This window comes from Mobula birostris, chromosome 15, assembly GCF_030028105.1.
Source record: "Mobula birostris isolate sMobBir1 chromosome 15, sMobBir1.hap1, whole genome shotgun sequence".
NCBI classification, from domain to species: Eukaryota; Metazoa; Chordata; class Chondrichthyes; order Myliobatiformes; family Myliobatidae; genus Mobula; species Mobula birostris.
Window position 1 is genome coordinate 64,948,576 of NC_092384.1, and position 26,577 is coordinate 64,975,152.

Genomic DNA, 26,577 nt, shown 5'->3' on the forward strand with positions numbered 1-26,577 from the left:
TTTTCTGAGAAGAATTATTGGACGTTGGACTCCACTATGAATAACTAATCAAGAAGTGTCTCATAGCCCTGGTTGGCTTAACCTAGGGGTTCCCAACCAGGGGTCTACAGTCCCCTTGCTTAATGGCTTAGGTCCATGGCATAAAAAATTTGGGAAATGCTGGCTTAACCAAACAAGAAGTGTTTTGTAGCCCTGGTTGGCTTTCCTATTTGGGTTGTTGGGGATTGTTGAGACAATGCCCAACTCACTGTGTTAAACTTCACTTCAGACACAGCTCTTAAGTTCCAATCCCTAATTTATCAGAATTATTCACAGGAGTTATTATGCAGGAACACCATAAGACATAGTAGCAGAATTAGACCTTTCGGACCATTGACCCTACTCCGCAATTCGATCGTAGCTGATTAATTCTCCCTCTCAATCCCATTCTTGTCTCCTCCCCATAACCTTTGACGCCCTTACAAATGGAGACCTATCAACTTCTGCTTTTAATAATCGCAATGACTTGGGCTCCACTGCCATCTGTGGTTACGAACCACAAGTTCACCATGCTCTGGGTAAAGAAATCACTCCTCATTGCTGTTCTGAAATGATGTCCTTCTATTCTGAGACTGTGCCCTCTGGTCCGAGACTCTCCCGCTACTGGAATCATCTTCTCCACTCTACTCTATCTAGGCCTTTCAATAATGGATAGGTATGCAGGAAAGCACAGGTCAGGAAGGGAACACCACAATCTGCCTGATCATCTCCACTGTTCACAGAAAACCCTGTATCCCTCTGTCGCTCACACTCTTCCATCACATACTCTGCCCAAACTGCCAACCATCCAACACCACTGCTCTGCAAAATTCAATCTCGTCCGTGAAGCTCAGGCCAGGTTTTCAGTTGGGCAAGCAGAACTTCTGATTTTAATAGTCTTAGTGAGCATTCAATATGATGTTAAACAAGGGAAGAATTACACGCACAGCGATTGCTGAAGCTGCAATTTGGAGCAACAGGTAAAGTGCTGGAAGGATTCAGCAGGTCAGTCACATTTCTGGAGGGAAATGGATTGCTGACATTGTTGACTAAGACCCTTCAGGACCTTTGAAGTCCAGGTGCAGGTTCTCAAGTGGAAACATTGTGTATGCCTTTCCATGGATGCTACCTGTCCCGTTGCGTTTTTCAGTGCTTTTTGTGTCTCACCTCCTCCTTGGACACCAAGTGTGAATACTCAACAGCACAGTGTTCCTCTGGAAGGGCGAGCATCAAAGACCCTGTGGCCCAACCTGTTCATTCTGACCAGGATGTCCATCTGAGCAAGTCCATTTTCCTGTGTTTGGCCCACATCCCTCTAAGCCTTTCCTATCCAAACAAAAGTCCAAATGTCTTTTAAATTTTATGTTTGAATTATTGGGATGCAGCGCGGACGGAATAGGCCCTTCTGGCCTTACGATTGCCCAGAGGAAACCCAGCTGGTCGCGGAGAAAACGTACTCTCAGGCAGTGGTGGGAAATGCACCCCGGCTGCTGGTACCGTAACGCGCTGTGCTAACCACCAAGCTATCGTGCTGCCCATGTTGTTATTGCACCTGTTTCCACCACTTCCTCCAGCAGCTCGCTCCATTCACACACCACACGCTGCATGACGAAATGGCCCCCCAGGTCCCTTTTAAATCTATCCCCTCTCACCTCAAACCTACAATCACATCTTGGCTAATGGTTGCAAACATTTGTGTAACAGGTAAACAACTCCTGACAAGTTCAGGCTATCAACACCTAATGGGCTCGGTGTAGAGAACAAGCAACCAAACCGATTGTGCCAGGCCATCTAATGGATGACAGAGGGGATATTGATGATAAGCATCTTTACACCTTAGGATTTGTTTTTACAAATTCAAATGCAATTTAAAAAGACAAAAATCCAAAGCGTTTCTGTCTCTCTCTCTCTCTCTCTCTCACTCACCTCTGGGCTCTTCTGCTTGTTTGGCGAGTTTGCGGAGCGCAGCTGCGAAGCTGGCAGAGTGCGCTGACGGTACAGGCAAGGTGCTGTTAGCTGCCGGGCTGCCATTGGGCACTATGGAGCCGTTGAGGGAGGAAGGGTTGAGGGGGCTTACGGTGGCAGTAGTCCGAGTCGCAGTCGAGATCATTCCTAGTGAAGGTGACTTTGGCTCATGGCTCATGCCTAGAAGTTAGGGGAATACAAGGGGAGAAAATAGAGAGAAGATTTAGATTAGAAAAATTCTAAATCCCCCTCTTCAGCTATCCAAAGCATAAAGCGTCAAGTGCTCACTAGGCCATAATGAGATGCCTTTGCAACCAAAACTCCAATTTATAAGGAAGCTTTACTTGAATTACATGGCTAAGTTCTGAAATAATCTGGCAAAAAGCGCACCACAGCTACTACACACAAAATGATGGAGGAACTCGGCAAGCCAGGCCCCATCTATGGAAGGGAATAAACAGTCGATGTTTTGGGCTGAGACCCTTCATCAGGATCCAGCATTTTGTGTGTTTTGCTCAAGATTTCCAGCATCAGCAGAATCTCTTATGTTCATGACTTGCTGCTCCACAGGTATTATTTCTTACTCATTCGCAGTATGTGGGCCAGCATAATCACCCAGGCCTATGTGCTCTTGAACTGTCTGGCTTACTGAGATACTCCTGAGGATGGTTATAGACTCAAGCATGTGGATGAGATCCTGAGTCAAAATAAAAGTCCCAAACTGGGGAAGGGTGGAAAATTACTCTTCCCGGAGAACATCAGGGAGGTAGCTATGTTTCAATGACAATTTGATAGCTTTGCCATTATTATGAACAGCATTTTAATTCTTCTTCCTGAGGCCTCTGTCGGTCACGGTTCACCATGGATGGTGCCTCTTAGCTGTCTAAGTACACAGCCTGGACATCACAGAGTTATTAACCTGTTCTCTCAAACAAAACTTGGGCTAAGGAAAGCACACATACACGCATGCACTGTGGCACTTCCCCCGACAGAATGGCTTGCTTCCAATCTCTCTTGCCGGGCAGGCCAATGTGAGACCCTTGACAGTCCCAGGTGGATTGGGAGGTACTTGAAAGGGGAAGGGGTGGGTGTGCAGATGGGTATTTAGGGAGATGGTGCTCTCCCTCCAACATTTACACTGAGCTTCTCTGTGCAAGACTATCAGTGCCATACCTAATGCTCCTTCTCCAGTTTGAGCGAGCACAAGCTGCAGAGGGTGTCACAAGGAAGCTCCAAGGACTTCATTCAATTGCTTCATCTATCCACCAGCTAGAGCTCAGAGTAGTCATTTGTTTTGGAAGTCTGGCATGGACTAGCCAATAGCATTTACTAATGAGACTTAGAGCCGGGGCCACTCATCAGTGACGCGACATGACCTTGGGTTGTTTATCCTGCTATTGACCTTGTGGAAATTGTAAAGACAGCACCAGAGGAGCTTTGAGTGTCTGCCGTAGGTAGTCCACATCCAGGAGGACAGAACCTCATATATTCATACATACATGTGCATAGAATCAAACATATTAGCATGCATGTGGAAGTACACACATACACATGGTTGGCTAGGGTGTAGAAATGGTTTTTAGAGTTTATCTTTTCTATGCCTGCTTGTATTTTTATATAATCATGTGTGATTGTTCAGTGAATTTTCCAGTAATTGTTTGGAACAGCTGATTCTGTATTTTCTTGAGGCTTCTCAGTTTTTCTGCAGCAGGTGTCACACCACATAAATCTACCTATTTTAAAGGTTTATTGTTATCACTGGAACATTGTTTTCTTTTTAGTCAGAGCTAGTTTTTGTATAAGACAACTATGATTTCTTTGTTCTTTCACTTCTTTCTTTGATCATTGATGTCTCAACCTCTAGATCACAAAACCACCAGGATTTTGCAGACGCTGGAAATCCAGAGCAACACATACAAAACGCTGGAGGAACTCAGCTGGTCAGGCAGCATCAATGGATGGAAGGGAATAAACAGTCGATGCTTCGGGCCGAGACCCTTCATCAGAATCTAACAGGACCCATGCATATAAAACTTGGCAAGTGCATCTGCACAGGCATGGTGTGCGTATCCCCTGTTCATATATGCAAGTACAACCTCGAACGCACACATGAATACCAGTGAACGAACACACACACACACGCACACACACACACAAAGTGCAGCCGTGTTGGACTCACAAGCTACAATTCTATCCCCCACAAAGACAGCTTACCGTGGGCATTTTGTCAATCTGGAGCAGTCAGCCTACTGAGCAGGTCTCCAAGAGCGTCAATTCTGACATCTGACCATCAATGTCCTCACATTGAAAACAGCACACATCAAACGTGACGCTTATTACACTTCCCCATGAACCTGGGACAGAAACGTGATGGCACCAGTTGAGAAATAGCTGTCTATGTAAGAAGAGGTCTAAGGGAGCCTTTGCCCTCTCCCCATCTTGTGGGCGATACCTTACCGGCAGTGACAGTGAAAAGGGGAAATGCAGCCATGGAATGTATCAGACTGCCATAAATCTGCTCCCGCTCTTTTTCCCAGAGCTACCAGCATGAATTAATACCCGTAAATTGTGAGCCAAGGGGGAGTTCTTCCTTCTTTCATGGAATTTTGAGTGATAGAGGCAGGCTACTCAGCCAACAACATCCATGCTGGCCAGCACACGCACACCTGCTTTCTAGTACTTGGGTCTTAGCCTTCAGGGCCTAAGAGATTCAAGCGCTCATCGAGACAAAAGAGGGCAATAGGTCTGCTTCCTCTGCTTTCCCGGGCTGTCCACTCCGGTTACTCACCGCTCTCAGTATGAGAAAGGACCCTCTCAGATCCCCAATTTTTAATGGCAGATCAGAGTGCGTAAAACACAACGCAAGGAGTTGTTGTAAATGAGGCCGTTAGCCTCGGGTAGTAATGCTGTGTTACTGGATGAAGTCTGCAAACTGACTCACCACTCAGGAATAGCCTGATGGTGATGAGTTACACATGGTCACATGACATGGTACCCTGGGCACCACGTAGCATAAAGGTTAGCGTGACACTATTACAGCTAGAGGTGTTCCAAAGTTCAGAGTTCAATTCTGGCACCATTCCGTAAGGAGTCTATACGTGGAGAATGGGTGGTGTTCCGTCTTCTCCCCACAGTCCAACGATGTAGCGGGTAGGCTAATTGGTCATTGTAAATTGCCCCGTGATTGGGTTAGGGTTAATCGGGGTTGTGGGGTAGCTGGGGTGGTGTGGCTCCAAGGGCCACTATGGCCTACTGTGTGCTGTATTGATAATGAAATAATATAATAAATAAACCATGCGACGCTGTAATGCCCAGGTATCACAGAGCAGCTGCAGATAACAATAGACAATATGCTACTGTGTACTTTGTGCAAGGATATGCAATTCTCTCATATTAAGTATGGCAAATCATTCAATGTAGCAGTGGCTACACAATGCACTTTAATCCAGAATTTCATGCCGCATTAAGTTCAAATTTTGGGAATAATGAGCAACGTACTGCCCTTACTATGCCGTCCATTTAGTGCTAATGTGCGGGTTTTAGTGGTAATGATGGAAATTTCCCCCTTCAGTTTTTAATCCATGAAACTGTTTTACTCCATGTGCACTGCTTTCCACCTTTTCTAAACAGAACAATGCAACCGGGCTTCCCCAGCTTCTCATCTTGAAAACCAACCAGAGTGCCTTCACTTCCTCCTGGTCCTAGCCTCAGCACAAAAACTGCACAGAACTGTGGTCATTGTAAAGAAAAGGTACTGCACATCTGGGCCGACGGATGTAGATTCAAAAAACAGTGAATTTTGATCATTTTGGTTTTTTTATTCTGACTTTATGCAGGAAAGCAATGAAGGCAGTCCATCATCTACACTAGGTGTCTGAGCTGATTTTGTTCATACAGAGTCAATTAAAAGAACAGAGCAGTGATGAATTCCTCTGTTGATTAACTATTAGGAACTAACACATAATTTTATAATAACCGCAGTAATATTGGTACTGGTCCAAATTGTTCCATATTTCACTTAAATACGTAAGTTGCCACTCAGTTAAACGGAAGTTCACCTTCGTAAAGGCTCTTAACTATTTCCATGTAACTTCACCTATTTGGGACGGCTGTTTAATTGGGTCAAAATGCACTTGGCCTGATGTGTCCCTATTAACAGAAATTCACTGCATTTCAGGAAAACCTGAGAGGGAACTGCTACACTCAGAAGGTGGCATGAGTGTGGAACAAGCTCCAGCGGAATTGACAAATGTGGGTTCAGATGGAACATTTAAGAGAAGGTTGGATAACTAAATGGAGGAAAGGGGCAGAGAGGGCTATGATCTAGGTGCAGGTCATTGGGACTAGGAAACAAACCAGGCCGGCACAGACTGGATGGGCCAAAGGGCTTGTTTCTGTGCTGTAGTACTGTAGTACTCCACATCCTCCCCCCTCAAACATTGGTTCTAACAGCACTGCAGGAAGCAGGCTGGAATCCAGTCCTCAAACTCACTTAGACTGACAGTGAACGCAGATTAAAGTATCTACCCTGGTATTGTTAACACAAGAGATGCATGATTCACTGTCCTTGCCAATCAGATTCCTTCTTCTTCAGCCTTTAGCTCTTCCACCTATCACCTGCCAGCTTCTTACTTCATCCCCCCCCACTCACCTGACCTCACCTATAACCTCTCAGCTTCGTACTTCATCCCTCCCCTCCCCAACCCATACAACCTCCCCCCTCACCTAGTCTCACCTATTACCTGCCAGCTTGTACTCCTTCCCCTCACCACCATCTTCTTATTCTGGCTTCTGCATAGCAACCCCTCACCCCCACCTTTCTAGTCCTGATGAAGGGTCACAACCTGAAAGGTTTCCTCTCCATAAATGCTGTCTGGCCTGATAAGCTCCTCCAGCATTTCGTGTTTTGCTCTGACATTATTAAGAAATTTTATTTCTCTCAGACCACAGGCATTGTCACCGCTTTACCATGAAGTGGTTGTGCAGGAGAGCAGAGGGAGACATTATTCATTTATAATGGGGCTCTGCCATATTCTCCTATCAACTGAATAGCTTCTTGTCTTCAACACCAATTTATAGTCTCAGTGACTGGGACAACATTACCCTGCACTCTGTATGTGACCGATGAGATGTGCTTGTGTAGTTGCTTTATCAGGAGAGAAGGGGACACGGTAACCAGCAGCTGGGAGCGAGGGGTGGGTGGGGGGGAGCACTGAAGGGCATCCTCAAAATCTACCAGGACCCGACAGCTCCACTTGTGCATGGGGGAGAAAGAAATGGAAAAGCTGGCAGTCCCCCTGCCCTCTAATTCGCGTCGCTCTCCACACTGCGTGCTCTTCAGCGGTTGTCCCCACTTTACTTCACCACCACCCTACATCCACATTAACGCCACAAAAGCCATTACTAATCACAGATCTACTGCTTCCTGCCGCTTCCTAATTACAAAACCCTAGTCCCCAGCAGACTTCTGACTTCAAACCGCATTCTACGATCACCGCACACTGTAATTACAAACTAATAGTTTGGATGAATTTTTTTTTTGCTCGATCCACACAGAACCCCTCCTGGATAATTATACCCTGGAGCGCCAGGCTGGCAGGTCTCCTATTTAATCGCAGGCACACATTTGTGTCCTGCACTTCATAATAATCTCTCTTGACAATTTTCATTACAATTGGAAAAATGTTGAGCAAATAAACAGTATTATTTAGCTGCCTCCTTCTTCTCAGACAACTTTCCATCCCCCTGGGGCTGGTGCTCTGCATATTAACAGTCATAGGCCACGATGTATGCCATGCACATGATTGCATATGACATTCAGCTGATCTCTCTACAGGGCAGTCAAATTCTAAGGTCGATTATTATAAAACTGTTGAGCTTACAGAGGTTGCTTTTCTCCCCCTCATGTCCTGATGTATTTTTCTAAAGAGCCTTATTTTTCTCCATTCCTCTGTGAAATCGCCAGCTGACCCACAACTACATTAATTCCTCGCCTCATCGTTTCCACAGTGCCTCTTGATTAGCTGCGTTTGAATCTGCTCCACCCTTTCTTCTCTTCACACTCTGTCGCCCCAGCAACCCCTACACCCTTCCTCAGTCTAACCCCGAGAACACTCTCACCATCTGCTTTCCCCCACACTCGCCGGGTGGGTCTGATCGCAGAGGTTCTGCTCTCTGCGGAAAGGGTTCGGCTGGCTTGGTGATGTAGCTCAGCTGCATTAGCTCACGGACAAAATCTAGGCTCACGTTGATGCAACGTCTTTCAAGACGTCTCAAAAGAAAGGCCAACAAAATTCTCTTGGACAAGAACATAGAGGAAGAATCTCAACCCAAGACGTGAACTGTCCATTTTCCTCCACAGATGCCACCCACTACCACCCGCATCCCCTCACAGACTTCCTCCAGCATTGTAGTAATGTAGAAATATAAAGTAAGTAAAGTAAAGGCATCCGTTAGTCTTGCGAGACCATGGATCTGCGCCTGGTAAGTCTTCACTCTTCAGGGCGCAGGCCTGGCCAAGGTTGTATGGAAGACCAGCAGTTGCCCATGCTGCAAGTCTCCCCTCTCCACAACACTGATGTTGTCCAAGGGAAGGGCATTAGGATCCATACAGCTTTGCACTAGTGTCGTCGCAGAGCAATGTGTGATTAAGTGCCTTGCTCAAGGACACAACACATGTTGCCTCTGCTGGGGCTCGAACTCACGACCTTCAGGTTGCTAGTCCAAAGCCTTAACCACTTGGCCACGTGCCCACACTGTAGAAATGTACCAGCTAATTTGCAGACTGATTGCGATAACAGTGCAGCTGACTAGGTGATCCTGACTCCCAGTTGGCTTTGACGTAGGATTCTGGGGGTTAACCTTAGCCTTCAGGCCAACAGTTATTGCTCACTCTGCCCAAAAAGAACAAAGTAGTGGTTGCTGCTTGTGGATAGTTACGTGCAGACTGGTTGTTAGGTGACACAGTCGCACTGTGGTTAGCATAACACTATACAATGCCAGCGACTTGGGTTCAACTCCTGCTGCCATCTGTAGTTCCCCCTGTGACCGTGTGAGTTTCTTCCCACAGTCCAAAGACATATGGGCTAGTAGGTAATTGGTCACAGGGGTGTAATTGAGCTGGAAAGGCCTATTACCATACTGTGTCTCTAAATAAAAAATAAATAAATAAAACAGAGTTCCATTTACTCCTGACAATATTCAGCACGATTGGGAAGAAAAAGCTGAACAACCCAAGGCTGCAACAGACAGTAAATAAATGCAGGTCCTCTTTCTTTGCTTTAGGTCATCAACATCCTTTCACCCTCTGGCACAGGGGTTCCCAATCTGGGGTACATGGACCCCTTGGTTAATGATAGGGGCCCATGGCATAAAAAAGGTTGGGAACCCCTGCTCTAGCAGGTTAACTACTCCATGTGGTAGTGTGTTCCATATTACACTCACACTGAGCAAAATATTTCTACTCTTTCTCCTCCTCCTTCCTCCTTCTCTTCATTCCATGGTCCACAATCTAACTTTTCTGTAGAACTCTGACAAACTTCTATACTTTCACAGTGGAGACTATCAGTCAGGATACTCTCCACTGTGCATCCATTTGTCAAAGTTCTTGGTGACACGCCAAATCTACACAAGCTTCGGCCGTGCCTCCTTTGTGATGACAATATACTGGTCTCAGCACAGATCCTCTGATATTTTAACATCAAGGAATTTAAAGCTACTGATCATCCCCGCCTCCGTTCATGAGACTGTGGGGGCTGCGGGGGTTGGGAAGCTGCCTCTGTGTTCTGTCGGCCAAAGCAAGAATAAAAAGCGTTGAGCTCATCCGGGAATGAAACCTTGTTGTCATTCACATTGCTCGGTTTTCCTATGTAGGGGGTGATGGCATTCAAACCCCCGTCACAGTGTCGAGCATCCCTCTATGATCCAAGTTAAGTCCAGAGCTCCCCTTAGCATGTGAGATGGCTTTCTGGAGATCAAACACAGCCTAAATGCCACCAATCTAGTCCTCGGCAGGTTTCGGATCTCTGGGGTTCATCCAGGACTTCTAGTTGGGAAAGACTCTCAATGTTTTTGGGGGGGGGGGGGTGTTGGGAGGTGGAGGAACATACTCGTCCATGCACATCTTTATAAGGTTTGTGACAACTGTGGTGTATTCATTCAGGTCCTTTGATGAGTCCCTGAACGTGGCCCAGTCCACCGATTATGGCATAGCAGTCCCATAATCACTCCCTGCCTCCATGACCATCTCTTTGTGGTCCTCACCTCTGGTTCCTTGCTCTTTAGTCTCTACTTATATGCGGTTCTGAGGAGGGCAGCCAGACGGCCAGTTTTCCTGAAATGTAGTTGAGAGATGGAGTGGTCAGCACTCCCGATGGTAGTGTATCAGTGGTTGAGTGTGTTGGGTCCTCTGGTGCTGCTGGTGATGTGCTGATGGTAGTTGGGCCAAGATTTCTTCGAGCTAGCCTGACTGAAGACTCCAGCAAGGATGTGAAAGGCATCAAAGTAAGCCGTTTCTTGTTTGTTAATCAGGCATTCAATATATCGGTCGCTAAAATGGTCTCAGTGGTGTAATAGCAACTCTATTGATTAGCTCTAAGCAGATGGCTCAGTATAGCAATATTCACCTTAATTAACAATTCTACTCCTCCTCATTCCCTACCTTCCTTATCATTCCTGAACACATTGTATCTCGGAATATTTAGAACCCATTCCGATATTTTTTTTTACAGGGTCCCTGTCAATGCTACAATATTGTAAACCTAAATAACTGATTACACCTGCATTTTACAACCTTGTATGATAAACTAGTGCTTGCACACATAGCAATTTAAACCTTTTTATGCTCTCCCTTTGGTAGTGTCTAAAAACTTCCTACTCCCTGTTCTGATTCTTTTTATCTCTCCAAATCCCTCTTGCACATCTTTTCTCCTTTTAAATGCTACTTTTCTGTACAAAGAAGCCAACCAAATTTTTATAAAGCCACTGCCTAGCAAACCTTCCTATGAAGGCATGGGTTTCAACTCAGGTGAGTTGCACTTGGTTCAACCTGTATGGTTAAAGGTGCCATCTCCCTTAAATCCCAATGCCCTGGGAATCTAAGGTGCTCCCCCCCACACCATCTCTCCTGCCACACACTCACCTGGACAATCTTCCTATTACTAGGTTTGACATCTTGCTTCAAAATCTGCCTGTAGACCTTCATCCCTTTTTTCCTGCCTTTGTCAATGGACTTTGACCTCTGTTCAGTTGCTCCCTGAAGAATTCTCAACAGCAAGTCACCAATGCCCTGAAGCCTGGTATAACTTCTGTAACTACAGTAAAGTCTGTCTGCTCTCTTAATTAGAGAGTCTTCCCCATCTTAGTCTCTTGATCTCTCTGCTTCCAGCTATAGGGTTGAGCAATCCATGGTGTTGCTAACTTGACTTGTATCTCCCCACTGTGCAGCATACTCAGCAAATGCTCACTTTAAAACTAAAACAATAGCTATATTTTACAATTACACATAATTTGTCACTGAATCACTCGTATGTTGGAAACATTAGCAGCTAATTTGATTTCACCAACTGTGTTGAGATAATGACGAGACTCTAGGATTTTTTTTTAAGTAATACAGACAGAAGGCTAAATATTGGACTGAATATTACATGGAACTTGCCTGCAATTTGGAATAAAATCAGGTGATATTTTGCACTGACAAAGCAGAGCAGACAGGACCCCAGTTTATCACCTGCACTTTCAGTTCTGCACCGGAAGTTCAGCCAAGGATTTTGTGCTCATGTGCTTGCAGTGGAAACTGAACAGAGAACTTCTGATTGAAGGTGAGAGCGCTACAGTTGATTAGTAGCAAATAACATCCCATGTCGTTTAATTACTAGTTAGGTCCTTTGAGGGGTATTTTGAGTCCTTCCCAAGAAGAGATATAAGAGCCTGATTATAATCATTAATATACCGTTTACAGTACGTAGGCTCTGTGTTTTCTGAACCTACCTGCCTGCAGTGCTCCTGCAAGTTGTGCATTGAACCTGTACCTCAATGTTCTTCTGCATATGATAATATACTTGAATTTTAAGATGGTGGCGTGCTCTGTCGCAGCAGCCTTTCTGGGTCCAAACAAAGGTGTAACTTTTGCCCTTTGCGTCCTTTGTGCAATCACAAGACACTGTTGGATATTGAGAACATCATGTGCTGCAGGTCTGTCCCACTGGCGAGTCGCTCGACAGTGGTGGAGACCATGTTGTCAGTGACTACAGCCACCCAAGGAGGAAGGTGTCAGAGGCAGTGCGCTGCCCGACGAATAGTGCAAGTGGTCGTCTTGGGTGTTTTTCTTGTGATTGCAAGGCCCTGTTGTATATTGGTAATGTAGAATACAGCAAGTCCAGTTCTCTGGTTCAATGGCGAGACTGACGACGCAGGAGCCACGTGGCCTCAGTTGTTCCACGGAGCAGGCCCTCACGCCACGAGAAGGAACACACACAAAATGCTGGAGGAACTCCGCAGGTCAGTCAGCATCTATGGAAAAGAGTAAACAGTTGACGTTTCGGGCCAAGACCTCATGCCACGGGGATCACCGGTTCCAGGCGCCCAGGGAAGAAGACGCCGGCGATGGCATGAGAGAGAACTGGAGTCCATACTGGGTAGGGGGGCTGGCCCACCACTGCTCGCTCGGCGGAAGATGCATTGCCTTTGTTTGCAGCTGCACTAGTGCGTCATGACTGCTGCCCGATTCATCTCCAGGCCATGACACTCAGGAACTTTTGTGTGCGAGTGTGTCTGTATACTTCTCTGACTGTAACTATACGTGCTGCGTGTGGCTGTTGGTACTGTGTTTTGCACCATAGCCCTGGAGGAACACTGTTTCCTTCGGCTGTATTTATGGGTACGGTTGAATGACAATTAAACTTGAACTTGACTAGTATTAGCTGGCCTTCTTATTACTTTGTGTTGATCCTTTGACCTTTCCATAAATCGTTCTACTTGACACCATTCCCCCATCTCCAAAGGAACACTTTGGAGTGTTCAAACAAGCGAACACTTACTACAAATCACTTGGTGATCGACAATTCTGCTGTTAAAAGATGTGTCTTTATCTCCATGAGGCGTGAAATAAACTGGGCAGTTTATCCTACTGTCTAATTCAACGATGCATTCTTTTCAAAATCCATTAACCATTCTAATATGGTATGAAAGGTCTAAAGCGTTAATGGCGGGTCCCTAGGAACTCCCTCCTTGGCCAGCTGTGGAAATATTGAATAATCTCACATATCCGAATTCTAGGAATATGCAATCACTCACATAACAGTCAATTTAATGCTAAAAGGTTTTTCTTATAACAATAACATGTTCAGGCTTCCTTGGCAACATGTACTCGGTAATTGCGATAGCTGCAGAGAGGTACTGGTGTGTTCAAACAAGTCAAGCATTATGAACAGTGAATGCACTGTTTGGCCTGAGGCATATTCCCTGCTCTATTATACCATTGCCATGTCTCCTCAGCTGGAGATGAACCTGTTACATTAGCTTTACCAGTCAATCATCATCCAGTTCGGAGTGGGAAGCAAAGCGAGACCAAAGGAGAAAGGAATTCACGTCCTGAGGTGTCACCGGAGGGTTCTGCAACTTGCCACTTGTCCTCATCCGCAGCACAATTCACCTACACAGAATACCTCACGCCATCCGTACATACAAGAGCATAAGACGCAGAAATAGGAGCGAGCCAGTGTCTGGCCGTAACTGGAGTGGACTTGAAGTAGTAGATCCAAGGTGAGGCAGAATCGAGGCAGTGGGACCTAGGCCCGCGAGCAAGGAACGAGCTAACGTTTGATTGATTCAAGTGCCGGGCCAGATTGGAAAGGCCGGGGAAGAAACGAATCCAGGCGGCAGGGTCCTGGTCCAAGAGCACACTGAAGCGGCCTGTAAGGAGGCAGATCTCAAGGTTTTACACAGATGAGGCTCCTCATCTAAGAAAAGATGTGCTGGCATTGGAGAGGGTTCAGAGGAGGTTCACAAGGATGATTCCAGGAATGAAAGGTTTATCATATGAGGAACTGGGACTGGGGCTGTACTCACTGGAATTTAGAATGGGGAGGGAGGGATCTCACTGAAACCTTTTGAATGTTGAAAGGCCTAGACAGATTAGATGTGGAAAGAATGTTTCCCATGGTGGGGGAGTCCAGAACAAGAAGGCACGGCCTCAGGATAGAGGGGCGTCCATTTAAAACAGAGATGAGGAGAAATTTCTTTCACCAGAGGGTGGCGAATTTGTGGAATTTGTTACCACAGGCAGCTGTGGAGGCCAGGTTCTTAGGTGCATCTAAGGCAGAGATTGATAGGTTCTTGATTGGACGCAGCATCAAAGGTTACAGGAAGAAAGCCGGGAGTGGGGCTGAGGAGGAGAAAAAAGGATCAGCCATGATTGAATGGTGGAGCAGACCCGATGGACCAATGGCCTAATTCTGCTCCGATGTCGTATGGTCTTTGAGTCTGCTCTGCCATTTCATTATGGTTGATTTATTATTCTTCTCAACCCCTTTCTCCAGCTTTCTCACTCTAAACCTTTGACACTCTTACAAAAGATGCAGGCTGACTTACCTCTGGCTTTTTATGACCTTGCTTAACTGCTTTCCCTGGTCAAAGCTGCAAGATTTGAGGAATCCTTGTTTCTTTAACAGAAGCGCTGGGTTTGGACCTGTCTGACAGGTTCTTCCCTCCTTTCCCTCAGCCGCCCAGTAACACTGACACACTCACTGTCCTGCCCCTCTTTTCCTTTAGACAGTTTTTCGTCACACCTGTGCACCCATGTACTTGTGCCTAAGACAATAAACTTGACTTTGCTTTCCTCATTTGTGAAGCATAGCAAGGTGTGCTATATCAGGCTATTCCACCGTGAAGCACATCGGAGATCAGCCACACATCAACAAGTGCAAGAGAAAATGCAGTTTGGCCTCTTCCTGCAGTTACCATCATTGGCCAATGAAGAATGTTTAAAGTGTAATCACCGTCATGAAGTGGGGAATATGGGAACCCGTGTACACAAAGCCTGTCCAATATTGATAAATACTAGATCAAATTGTCTGAGGAGTGCATACTGACCTGGGTGACAGCAATAACTCCTCTGGAGTTTGAAATAGTGATGTAAGATTTGGTGAATGCAAAATCAATTTAATGTTATATCCAAAAGACAGCATCCACAGCAGTACAGTTATTCCTCAGTACTGGCTTCTGGGCTCCAGGTCCCAACAGTTGTCTGACTGAACCATGGCTGACACCAAAACTACCATTCCAGGTTCAACAACCTACAGACAATCACACTACGATTCCTTATCTTCCTCAGGCTTCCCGTTCCTGGACTGCCTACAGACAGCCAAAGATTTCTCTGGAGTTATGGAAGTAAATATTCCTCTCTACAACTGCAATTTTAGCACCAACCTTGCATTTATTCTGAAATGGGGGCTTTCCAAAGCACAGGAACGAGAGATAGACTGGGATGATCTGGTCTCACTCTCCCTTTCCAGGTCCTCGGCACTGATCAGCAAAATGCGATGCACGGGAGCAACCAGTTTAGCTCAGCATGTCAAATCCTCACCACAGTGAGTGGCTTCAATCTTCCTCAGATTGTGCGTTGAGTGTTGGCTAATGCTTCAGTGCTTCATTATAGGAGACACAAGCTCTAAATCAAGGGCATACTCCCTAAGGTGCTGTTTGAGAGCAGGCCAATAAACTTACTTAAAACCCACACAACCAACATGGGGGGTCATTCACCTCAGTGCTCTTTGGAGGGATCTGTTTGTGCTGAAACAGCTGGGAGGTCTGCTTTCACTGCAATGGCTGAAGTTCAGTAAAGACAAAGCTACATTTCTGAGGCAACGCACAGAAAATGCTGGAGGAACTCAGCAGGTCAGGCAGCATCTATGGAAAAGAGTAAACAGTTGATGTTTTGGGCCAAGACCCTTCTTCCCTACATTTCTGAACCCAGTGCAAAAACTCACGACGTCAGTTTTACAATTCAGCCCCTTCTCGTTCAATTGCATTGATTTCAACCCACTCATTCAGATCCGCCTTAATGTGATTATAGTTTGGAGTTCGGGAGGAATCCTATGCTTCCCTCTAATCACCCATGACCTTGGTACCCAAGTTTGGATAATATGAGAACTTGAAGGTGCAATTAAAACACATGAAAAAATAACAACACGAACCAATAAGAGACAGTGTTCAAACTGGTTTTTTTTAAAGAGTTGAATTCTAATTGAGAATGTAGACTTCAATTAGCCCTTACACTAAGACTCAAAGTGGCTGGTTGGAGCCAGATTTCCAAGCCGACTGAAATTTGCTCGCAGGATCAGCCTGCACCGACGCATGAGATTGTGTACTTAAGCACCTTCTTTAATCCTGTCATTGATGCTAACCCAGCAAGACTGCCCAATTAGAACACTGGGAGCAGACTGATCTTGTTCCGTTATTTTTCTCCACTTATGAGTTGAAAGTCTCACTGTCAAGGTCTTGTCTAATTGCCATTGAGAAAGGGAAACTGACTTAATGCTTCAAGTCAGAGGCTCTCAACAAAAGGATTTGATGAAGAACATAGTAGCCTCCAACCTGACGTCATGAATATTGATTTCTCTAAAGCTCCGGTAATATCTCACCCCTCCCCTTCCTCTCTTTTTCCATTCCTCCATTTTTGCTCCCAATTACCCCTTGCCTTCTCCTCAACTGCTTATCACCTCCCTCTGATATCCCTCTTCCTTCCCCTTCTCCCACTGTCCACTCCCCTTCCCCTATCAGATTCCTTCTTCTCTTGCCCTTTACCTCTTCCACCGATCACCTTCGAGCTTTTCACTTTATCCCCCATCCTCCACCCACCCATTTTGCCCCTCACCTTCTAGCGTTTACACCTTCCACTCCCCCACCACCTTCTTCTGGCTTCTTCCTCCTTCCTTTCCGGTCTTGATGAAACATCTCAGCCCAAAACATTGGCTCTCTATTCCCCTATATGAGGGGTTCCCAACCCTTTTTTTTAATGCCATGGACTAATACCATTAAGCAAGGGGTGTGTGGAGCCCAGGTTGGAAACACCTGCTCTGTATAGATGTTGCCTACTGAATTCCTCCAGCATTTTGTGTGTGTGGATTGCCGGCATCTGGAAAATCTTGTGAACCAGCCCTACGCCCACAATGTGTGCCAAACTAATTACATTAGTTATCAAAATGCCCAACTAAACTAATCTAGTGTGAGAAAATGGCGGCGGGCCTGCGAGTGCGTAGCCCTCTGGTGAAAAATGATATTGTATTTTAAATAGGGGCTGTGGACAATTCTGATTTGATGGAGAATGGACTTGAAAGCACAGAGGAACACCTGGAGAAATTTCTGAAACGCCTGTTCGCTGCTGTCGTTACTGCGTGGTCGGGAATCTTTCGGAGGGTAGGCCTCAAAATCTCTGGTCTTGCCTGCTTTTGGTGACCGAGAAGGACGTTGAATCGTTCAGACAGAGATAGCACTCAGTACTCTGTGTCGGAGAGCTGATCAGAGCTTGAAGTTTTCGGATGACTCAGAGTCGGATTGTGGTCGGCGTGACAGGGAGAGTTTTTCTTCCTTCTCCCATCTGCGTGAGATGTGGGACACTTGAGAAACGTTCTACTTTACTGTGCTCATGGACTTCTTCATCAAGTTATGGTATTGTGCACTGTTGTAACTATATGTTATAATTATGTGGTTTTGTCAGTTTTTTCCAGTCTTGGTTTGTCCTGTGTTTTGTGATATCACATCGGAGGAAATAATGTATCATTTCTTAATGCATGCATTACTAAATGACAATAAAAGAGGACTGCGTGTCTTCATAATCTAATCCCTTCTGTCCAAACAATGTCCATACCTTCGATTTGCCTGTCTAAGAGCCTCTTGAACACCTCTGTCATATTTACTTCCATTGCCAACCTGGGCAGTGCATTCCAGGCACACAATACACTCTGTATATAAAAACTTGCCCCACGCATCTCCATTGAACTTACCACCCCCCACCCCAATCTTCAATACAAGCCCCTTGATATTAGACATTTCAACTCTGGGAAAAAGATACAGTATCTCCTCCTGAAATCTTTTTCTCTTTCTGCAGGTATCATCTGACTTGCTGAGTGTTCCCAACATTTTCTGGTGTTGTTTCTGATTACCAGCATCTGCAGTTTAATGAATTTCAACACGGCACGGTAGCGTAACGGTTGGTGGCACGGTAGCGTAGTGGTTAGCCCAACGCTTTACAGTGCCAGTGACCGGGATTCAACTCCCGCCACTGTTTGTAACGAGTTTGTACGTTCTCCCTGTAATCGCGTGGGTTTCCTCTGGGTGCTCTGGTTTCCTCCCACAGTCTGAAGACATACCTGTTGGTTGGTTAGTTGGTCATTGTAAATTGTCCCGTTAGGGTTAGGGTTAAATCTGGGGTTGCTAGGTGACGCAGCTCCAAGAGCTGGAAGGGCCTATTCCACACTGTACTGCAGCCAATCAATCAATTTATCAATCAATAAATAAGCTTCATGGTGTGAGCTGGTGAACTGCCATCCTTCTGTTGAAGATATCTTCCACCTTCTACCAACCGTCCAATAGTGGGTAGGGAGTTTCAGAATTTAGTTGCAAAGATACATTTCCAAATCAGGCTGCTGGGAAGCTCAAAAGGGAACCTGTAGGTGTTGGTGTTACATGTTCCTGCTGCTCTTGTCCGGCACGGTCAGAGATTCAGGACGTGCTGATTGGCCAGTTGACATCACATTCCTCCAACATACACTACGTCATCAACCCACCACACGTCTGGTCTCAGACACAATGACCAAGAAGCAAATGATTACAGCCCACAGTCCTCAATTTAAAATCCTCTGCATGGTTAGAGTAGGATTTAAATTTTCTTCCTGTGACTCCAGACGCAAAGCTGTTGAACCAAAGATACCAGGTGTCAGAAAGAAATTGACTTGCTTATCTTTTGTGCTCATCTTGAGACTTCTCAAAACTCTCCACAACCAATGACGTATGCTTACAAAGTGTTTCCTTGTCGGAAACACAGCAGTCAAACAGCAAAATCCAACAAGCAATGGAATATCAGCCAGATCATGCCAATGAATTGGATGGTGATGCTGACCCATTTGCTGGGACAGAGGAGAAGGAGGGAACTCTGACCCTGTCTGCAAGGTTCCTGCTGCGATGAAGGGCATCAAGTGGACAACTGTACGATGAGCACCAAACCACAAGCACTAGCACACAGAACCAAGGGTGGGGGTGGTAAAGAAAACAGCAGAAAGACCAAGCTTTCACTGGACCTACCACCCACAACAGCTTTGTACACATTCATGAAGCTCAGTCTGAGCTCTCAGAAGACATCCATGCACATTCATCAGTAAGGAATCTAATGGGACAGTGAAATGTTTTTGTTTCCCAAGAGCCTTGAATTAGTTCATTTATTACCACACACAACAGAGGGAAATCAAACAGCCCTTAGTCAGTTTATTGTTATGAAACAAAGATCTAATCCCACACCAAGGTATATGGTGCCACGTTAGCACAAACAGCAGTAAGTACAATTGCTTTACAGTGCCAGCGATCTCTGATTGGGGTTCGATTCCCGCTGTTGTCTGTAAGTAGTTTGTACGTTCTCCCTATGAACTGCATGGGTTTCCTCCCACATTCCAAAGACTTATGGTATGGTTATTGAGTTGCGGGCATACAATGTTGGCACCGGAAGCATACCAATACTTGCCACACTTGCTGGCTGTCCCCAGCACAGTCCTCGTAGTGTGCTGGCCGTTGGTGCAAAACAATACACTTCACCGTGTGTTTCGATACATGTGTGCCAAAAAAAAAACAGCTAATCTTTTTAAGAGTAGCCAAGTTTGAAAGTCTGAGTCCACAGATTTATCACAGACCTTTATGTGCGCAGTTCTTGAGCAGACTTTCAAGGAAGCAAAACCCTTTTACACTTAAGTAAAAAATGTCAGTGCTTTACAGAAATAAAATTCTTACCCTCTTTCCAAACAGTGACAGCACCAAGCACTCCCTGGCCAGGCTCAATACCTATTGTAAGCACAACTTAAAGTTACTTCCTCAGCGCCTTAATAATGTGTTGTTTAATTTTACATGAAACAGCTGACAGACCAATGTCCCACACCATCTATCCACATACTCTGTCAAACCCTTTTCCACCTAAGTTACTGCCTGCTTCTTTGGTATTGTGGACTTACAGCCATGGATGATTATGCCCTAGGCATGAGGCAATCTGGACCCTGAACAGAACGGAGGCACTGTGTCATCCATCTCATAATGTCATTAAAAAATTCAGCTATTAATGCTTAAAGGTGGCAACTTTTGCCCTAACATGTTACTGTTCTGTTTGCTGGTTGCTAGTTTCCACTGTGTCCCAGCCACCAGTTAGCTGAATGATCTGCACTGGCCCATGTCTCTGGTTATCAGTCACCATGAGCGTTGGTTCCGCGGGTGTCCACGGCTCCAATCCCATAGACACAGGTTTGTAAATTGTGTCCAATTCAAGAGGCTCATTAATAGTCTTCCGCTGAGAACTAAGCTTCTCAGAATGTAATTTTTCTGTTGCGTAGGAGTGACATGTGGTGGTCACGTGTCACAGTCTCCTGTAAAACTATCTCAGCTTGTGCCGTGACTTCGACACCTCTATTGCAGGTTGCAATGTTTGCTGAAGTGTAGTAACAGTCTTTCACCGACTAGTTGGTTATCAAAGGATTACATGGGTGTTGAGGAACAGGAGAGATGAGGGTCTGGAAGACACAGTCTGAAAGAATATGGAGAACAGAAACCTTTGCTACCTTCACAGAGTCCCAGGAACAGCTTTAAGAATAGTTGTACACTCTATGGACTATGGAATAGTTATAAACTCTCATAGTAAAGACTATGGAGCAAGAGTTGGAAAATGGTACTAGCCTAAACAACTCCTTTCTTGGCTGGCATGGAACAATGGGTTGAGTGGTTTCCTTTTGACTATGACTATTATGGTGCAAGTGCTTTCTTTGAACCATGTATGATAATTATGAATTATGAAATAAATCGTTAAGTATTTTGACATTCACACATTAAACCTCAAATCAGTGGACAGCAAGAATCCTTGCTCAACTCTTCATAAGGAAATCCAGACATGCTGGTGAAACACCTGCCTGCACGAGCCAAGACTAGTGATTCTGAGTGAGAGCCAGTTCTTCTGTCTCTCCAACGTAGCAAGCAGGACATCTTCAAAGAGCAATGCCTCACAAGGGCGGCATCCATCATTAAAACCCCCCACCGCCCAGGACATGCTCACTTCTCATTGCTACCATCAGGAAGGAGGCACACACTCAACGATTCAAGAATAGGTTCTTCTCTGCCATCTGATTTCTGTACTACATACTTAACCATATATAGACATATATATTTACTTAATTTCAGAGTTTTTATTATGTATTGCAATGTACTGCTGCCGCATAACAACAAATTTCACGACATGTGCCATCGATATTAAAATGATTCTGATTCTCCTTCTGAGGGAACTGGATATCTTGTGCAACAGGCAACTATTTTTCCCTGCAAATGCAAGTCTCTTCACCCGATCGCCACCCCACTCCATCCCTACCCTCTAGCTTGCCAATCTCTTCAGGGAGAAGGAAGGAAGAAGCCACTATTTATTACTGTCCCCTTACTTGTCTCAGAGTCCTTGTAGTCAGAGGTCAGGCAATAAAACCATCAAGCAAAACAAGACGTTTTTGACTAAGACAACAGAGTCGTATCTTAAAGCAGGACTTGCCTAGGTGTGCCCCAAGGCTGTTGGCAAGTCCAGCACTGCTCAGGTGAGGATCAAAAAAGTCAAAGTCTGTCCCGAGCCTTTGTGGCCCATCAGGCCAGTGCTTATGCCAGTTTCTGTGGCGTGAAGTGACTAAGAGTACGAGACTCCCCCCCCCCCCCCCCCACTGGATAGGACGCCAGGTTAACCCCCACCCTAGCATTTGCCGGTACCCATTTTCAGCTGGGTGGACTGGAGCAGTGTGTGGTTAAGTGCCTTGCTCAAAGACACAACCAGCTGCCTTGGCTGAGACTCAAACCCACGACCTTCAGATCGTGAGCACAATGCCCTAACCACTTGGCCACGCACCACACCCAGGTGAGAATAGCCCCAGTTAAACAAAGGAACCAAAAATCAGAGGGAAAAATCCAGCTCTGATTAAAATGTAACTGTGGAGAATCAAAGCTGGCACTGTGTGTCGCTGATGACACCCTCTCCAACACAAACAAGAGCATTGTTTGCAAGATAAATTTCATGTAGTTTGGGAAAAAACAAAAAAACCTTACATAGAGTTTTAAAACTCTCAAATAAACACATTAAAAAATTTCATTAAAATAAATAGATGGCATCAATAGTTCATTGAAAACTAGGTGGTAAGGCTGAGGCCAGGTCAAACGTGTTATTTATGGCTTTTCAAAACACCATCTACATTTTGAGTTGGGGGGATGGAGGAGGATAGAACCAATACCTGGGGCAAGAGTGGCACATGTACACACACACTCTCTCTCCATATTTATTTATTGAGATACAGTGCGGAATAGGCAATTTACAATGAGCAATTAATCTACCAACCGGTATGTCTTTGGACTGTGGGAGGAAATCGGAGTGCCCAAAGGAAGCCCACGTGGCCACAGGGAGAATGTATAAACTCCTTACAGGCAGCGGTGGGAATTGAAGCCGGTCACTGGCACTGTAAAGGGTTGTGTTAACCACTACGCTACCGTGTACACATAACCAACTCCCCCTAAACACAAAACACGTTTTGCAGCTCACACACTCATGCACTAAAGTGCATGCTGGTACATGCATGAACACACATTTTGTATGTCTACAGACACACCTGTGAGATCACCTTCAAATAAACACACACACACACACCCAGTTCACAGTCCCAGATACACACACACACACACACCAATGGTAGAAACTGCCGAAAGGTCTCTTTGCACAGCTAGGATTAGAATTGTTCCACTGTTAGTGGAGCAATTCTGTTCTGCTTGTTAATACATAGTTAAAGGTTTCATGAAAGAGCCTATCCACAAGAATGAACAACTGTTACCCAAGACATAGGCAATAAGTAAGAGCAGTACAGTCAGGGGCTAAATATTTGGTGAATAGTCATAGTCATAGTCATACTTTATTGATCCCGGGGGAAAATGGTTTTCGTTACAGTTTCACCATAAATAATAAATAGTAATAAAACCATACTTATTAAATAGTAGTATGTAAATTATGCCAGGAAATATGTCCAGGACCAGCCTATTGGCTCAGGGTGTCTGACCCTCCAAGGGAGGAGTTGTAAAGTTTGATGGCCACAGGCAGGAATGACTTCCTATGATGCTCTGCGTTGCATCTCGGTGGAATGAGTCTCTGGCTGAATGTACTCCTGTGCCCACCCAGTACATTATGTAGTGGATGGGAGACATTGTCCAAGATGGCATGCAACTTGGACAGCATCCTCTTTTCAGACACCACCGTCAGAGAGTCCAGTTCCATCCCCACAACATCACTGGCCTTACGAATGAGTTTGTTGATTCTGTTGGTGTCTGCTACCCTCAGCCTGCTGCCCCAGCACACAACAGCAAACTTGATAGCACTGGCCACCACAGACTCGTATCGGCCAGGTCACCCCTGTCAAGTGGCTCTCAATGACAAAGAGCATCTGTTAGGGTTTCAGCCTTTGCCTGAGTTACTGGAGTTTAAATCTCCTGATGCTGCATTTGTGTCTGAGCTAGTCTATTGCCTGGACTTGAGTGAGGTGAAACTGAGTTTCACCACAAACCCCTTCTACTTTTTCAGCTGAAAGCTCACGTTGCAACAGCCCTAGTCAGAAAGGTCAGTCACTGCTCGGTGAGGCCCAAGAGTGTTTGCTGAAACAATGTTAATCTTCGAGGAATCTGAGAACCACTGCCTCGCCGTGCCAGACCTGGGTTCAATCCCGACCATAAGGTGTTAGCAGGTTTTCCCTGTGACTGCACAGGTTGACTTCAGGTGCTGCAAGTTCCTAATATGTTCATGTCAATGAGTTAATTGCCTTTGTAGGTGAAGGTAGAATCCGGGACAGTTGACAGGAGGTCATTCATTATGTGCTGTGTCGTATGACGTAAGCAAACATGGTCTCATTACCATGATTGTTCTTGGCAAATTTTTCTACAGAAGTGGCTTGCCATTGCCACCTTCTGGGTAGCTTCTTTACAAGACAGGTGACCCCAGTCATTATTGATGCCTTTCAAACTGGTGTCAGTGGTCATATAACCGGACTTGTGGTATGCATCAGCTGCTCATACGACCATCCAACACCTACATCGAAGCATAGGGTCAAATATAATGGCTGGTTCTTCACTTGCGAAGATCAGGAGGGAAGAAGAGTCCGCAGGAGCGATGGCATGGTCGTCGGTGACTGAGGAGGCCAATTCTGGATCTGCAGACTCTGGAAGAGTAGGGACACAGGAATAGCTAACAGGAATATGAGCACTTGGGTAGCAGGATCCTTTCTCTTTTCTTCAACAGTCACTCTTCTGGACTTCTCAAAATTCTTGGCTGATCTGTGAGTCAGCATTCTCCAATGGTCTCGGTCACAAGCCAGCGCTGTCACTCATTGACCTCGATACTTGCCTGAGACAGCTGCTGCTTAAGTTGGTTTTTGTACCTCCTGCGCAGGGCACCATGATCTCTCTTGCCCTGAGAGCGCTCTCTGTAGAGCATTGCTTCCGATAACCTGGAGTTGTCCATGTGAGACACGTGGCCTGGCCACCGGAACTGCTTCAGCAGCAAAGTGGCTTCAATGCCTGGAAGATGAACCTTCTCCAGGACCTCGTTGTTGGACACATGATCCTGCCAGCTGATACCCATGATGGAGCGGAGGCAGCGCTGATGAAAGCGCTAAAGCAACCGGATTTGCTTGCGGTACAAGACCCAGGCTTCAGAGCCGTACAGCAGTGTTGTGACCATGGCAGCCCTGTTTACCTGGATTTTTGTGGACAGGCGCAGCTGGTGGTTCTTCCACACACATTCCTGGTGGCTCCGGTGAGCTGATTGTCAACGTCTCTTACTACAGTAGTGTCGTTGGAGATTACATTGCCTGGGTAGGTGAACTGCTCAACTGTAGTGAGAGGGTAGTCACCAATGGTGATCAGAGGTGGGTTGTAAACACCACGAAGGAGGATCATTGCTTTCTTCAGACTGACGGTTAACCCGAAAGGCCTTGCAGCCTTAGCGAACTGTGACTGCAGCCTATAATGCATCCTCTGTGTGCGTGAGAAGAGCACAGTCGTCCGCTTATAGCCGCTCAAGAATGGGCTCTTGTATGGTTTTTGTTCGGGAGAGAAGGCAGCAGAGGTTGAAGATATTTCCATCGGTGTGGAACTGAATGTAGGGTTAAATATAGGATTAGAGTAAATTAGGTGGTTGATGGTCAGTATATACTCAGTGGGCCGAAGGGCCTGTTTCTGTGCTGTATCTATGAAGGAAATCCATTGAACTGCATTCTCCTGCATTCCTGTCCCTGGGATAATACTCCGCGACTGACAGCCACCCGCTGACGCCTCACTGAATAGTTACTCAGCAGGCATCAGCCTCAGCAGAAGAATGATGGCTACACTAACAGAGGAGACCTCACATCTTGGCATGTATGTACGGCGAACTGCAGAGTGGGCTGGGTATGAAACTAACGTTAGTCAACACCTCAGGGAGGAGGAGGAGGAAGCTGGAAGTCATAATCTAAAAGGTGACTGATGGTGAATCCCCTGTAATAAGGAAGCTGTAATCGATCTCTTACTTCTCTGATTTTCCACTGCACATATCCTTAAATTAAATCAAGCCTTTTGCAAAGCCCCTACTTGGTTATGTCAGCTCCTTCCAAGAAAATTATAGCTCTGCCTTGCTATCCTTTATTATATAGTCTGCCTGCTCAAAAATTCATGTTAGACTTAACCATGAAGAAGAATGATTTAGCCCAGCTTTTGAGAAAGAGTGAGGCTCTGAAGTAACTGGTAAGTGGAAACAAACCAATTAGGGATAGGATTTAGAGGTGAGGCGCCAGATTGATTATTTGCAAAGCCTTGTCCAGAATGGTAATGAACGCTCTCTGAGAGCCTGCACACCTCATCTGACTTCACCACAGCACTCTGTTGCTTAACCCGCACTGCCCCGGGTTCCCTGCCAAAGAAGGCCCCTATTGCTCTGCTCCCCGGTTAATGGGCAGCTGTGCTGCTAGCAACCATTTAGCCGCTGGTTTGCATGGGTTTTGAATTTTAATTGCTCTGTGTGGTATGCCCGAGTAGGATGATTGAAAGGACAAAGCACGGTAAAAAAAACATTTGCACTTTACTGCTTTTCTTAAGAAAGCAAGCACTTGCACCTACTGTGAAAGTGGGGGTCAGGGATGGGAATCCTCTGCAGACTAGATCTCTACTGCAGCTACTGTTGTCCAGTCCAAGCAACTTACATTATTTAAGACAATAAGACCATAAAATGCAGGAGCAGAATTAGGCCATTCAGCCCATTAAGTCTCCTCTGCCATTCCACCATGGCAGAATTATTAACCCTCTCAACCCCATTCT

At 45.7% G+C, this 26,577-nt stretch overlaps 1 protein-coding gene across 1 annotated transcript in view; it reads right to left on the reverse strand.

The window, feature by feature from the left end:
• Window positions 1–26,577, reverse strand: part of gse1b (Gse1 coiled-coil protein b) — a 774,862-nt gene that overhangs the window by 120,444 nt on the left and 627,841 nt on the right. Inside the window, exon 3 of the mRNA XM_072279929.1 lies at window positions 1,945–2,163. Coding sequence (XP_072136030.1) covers window positions 1,945–2,163 — 219 coding nt within the window. The remainder of the gene's footprint in view (window positions 1–1,944; window positions 2,164–26,577) is intronic.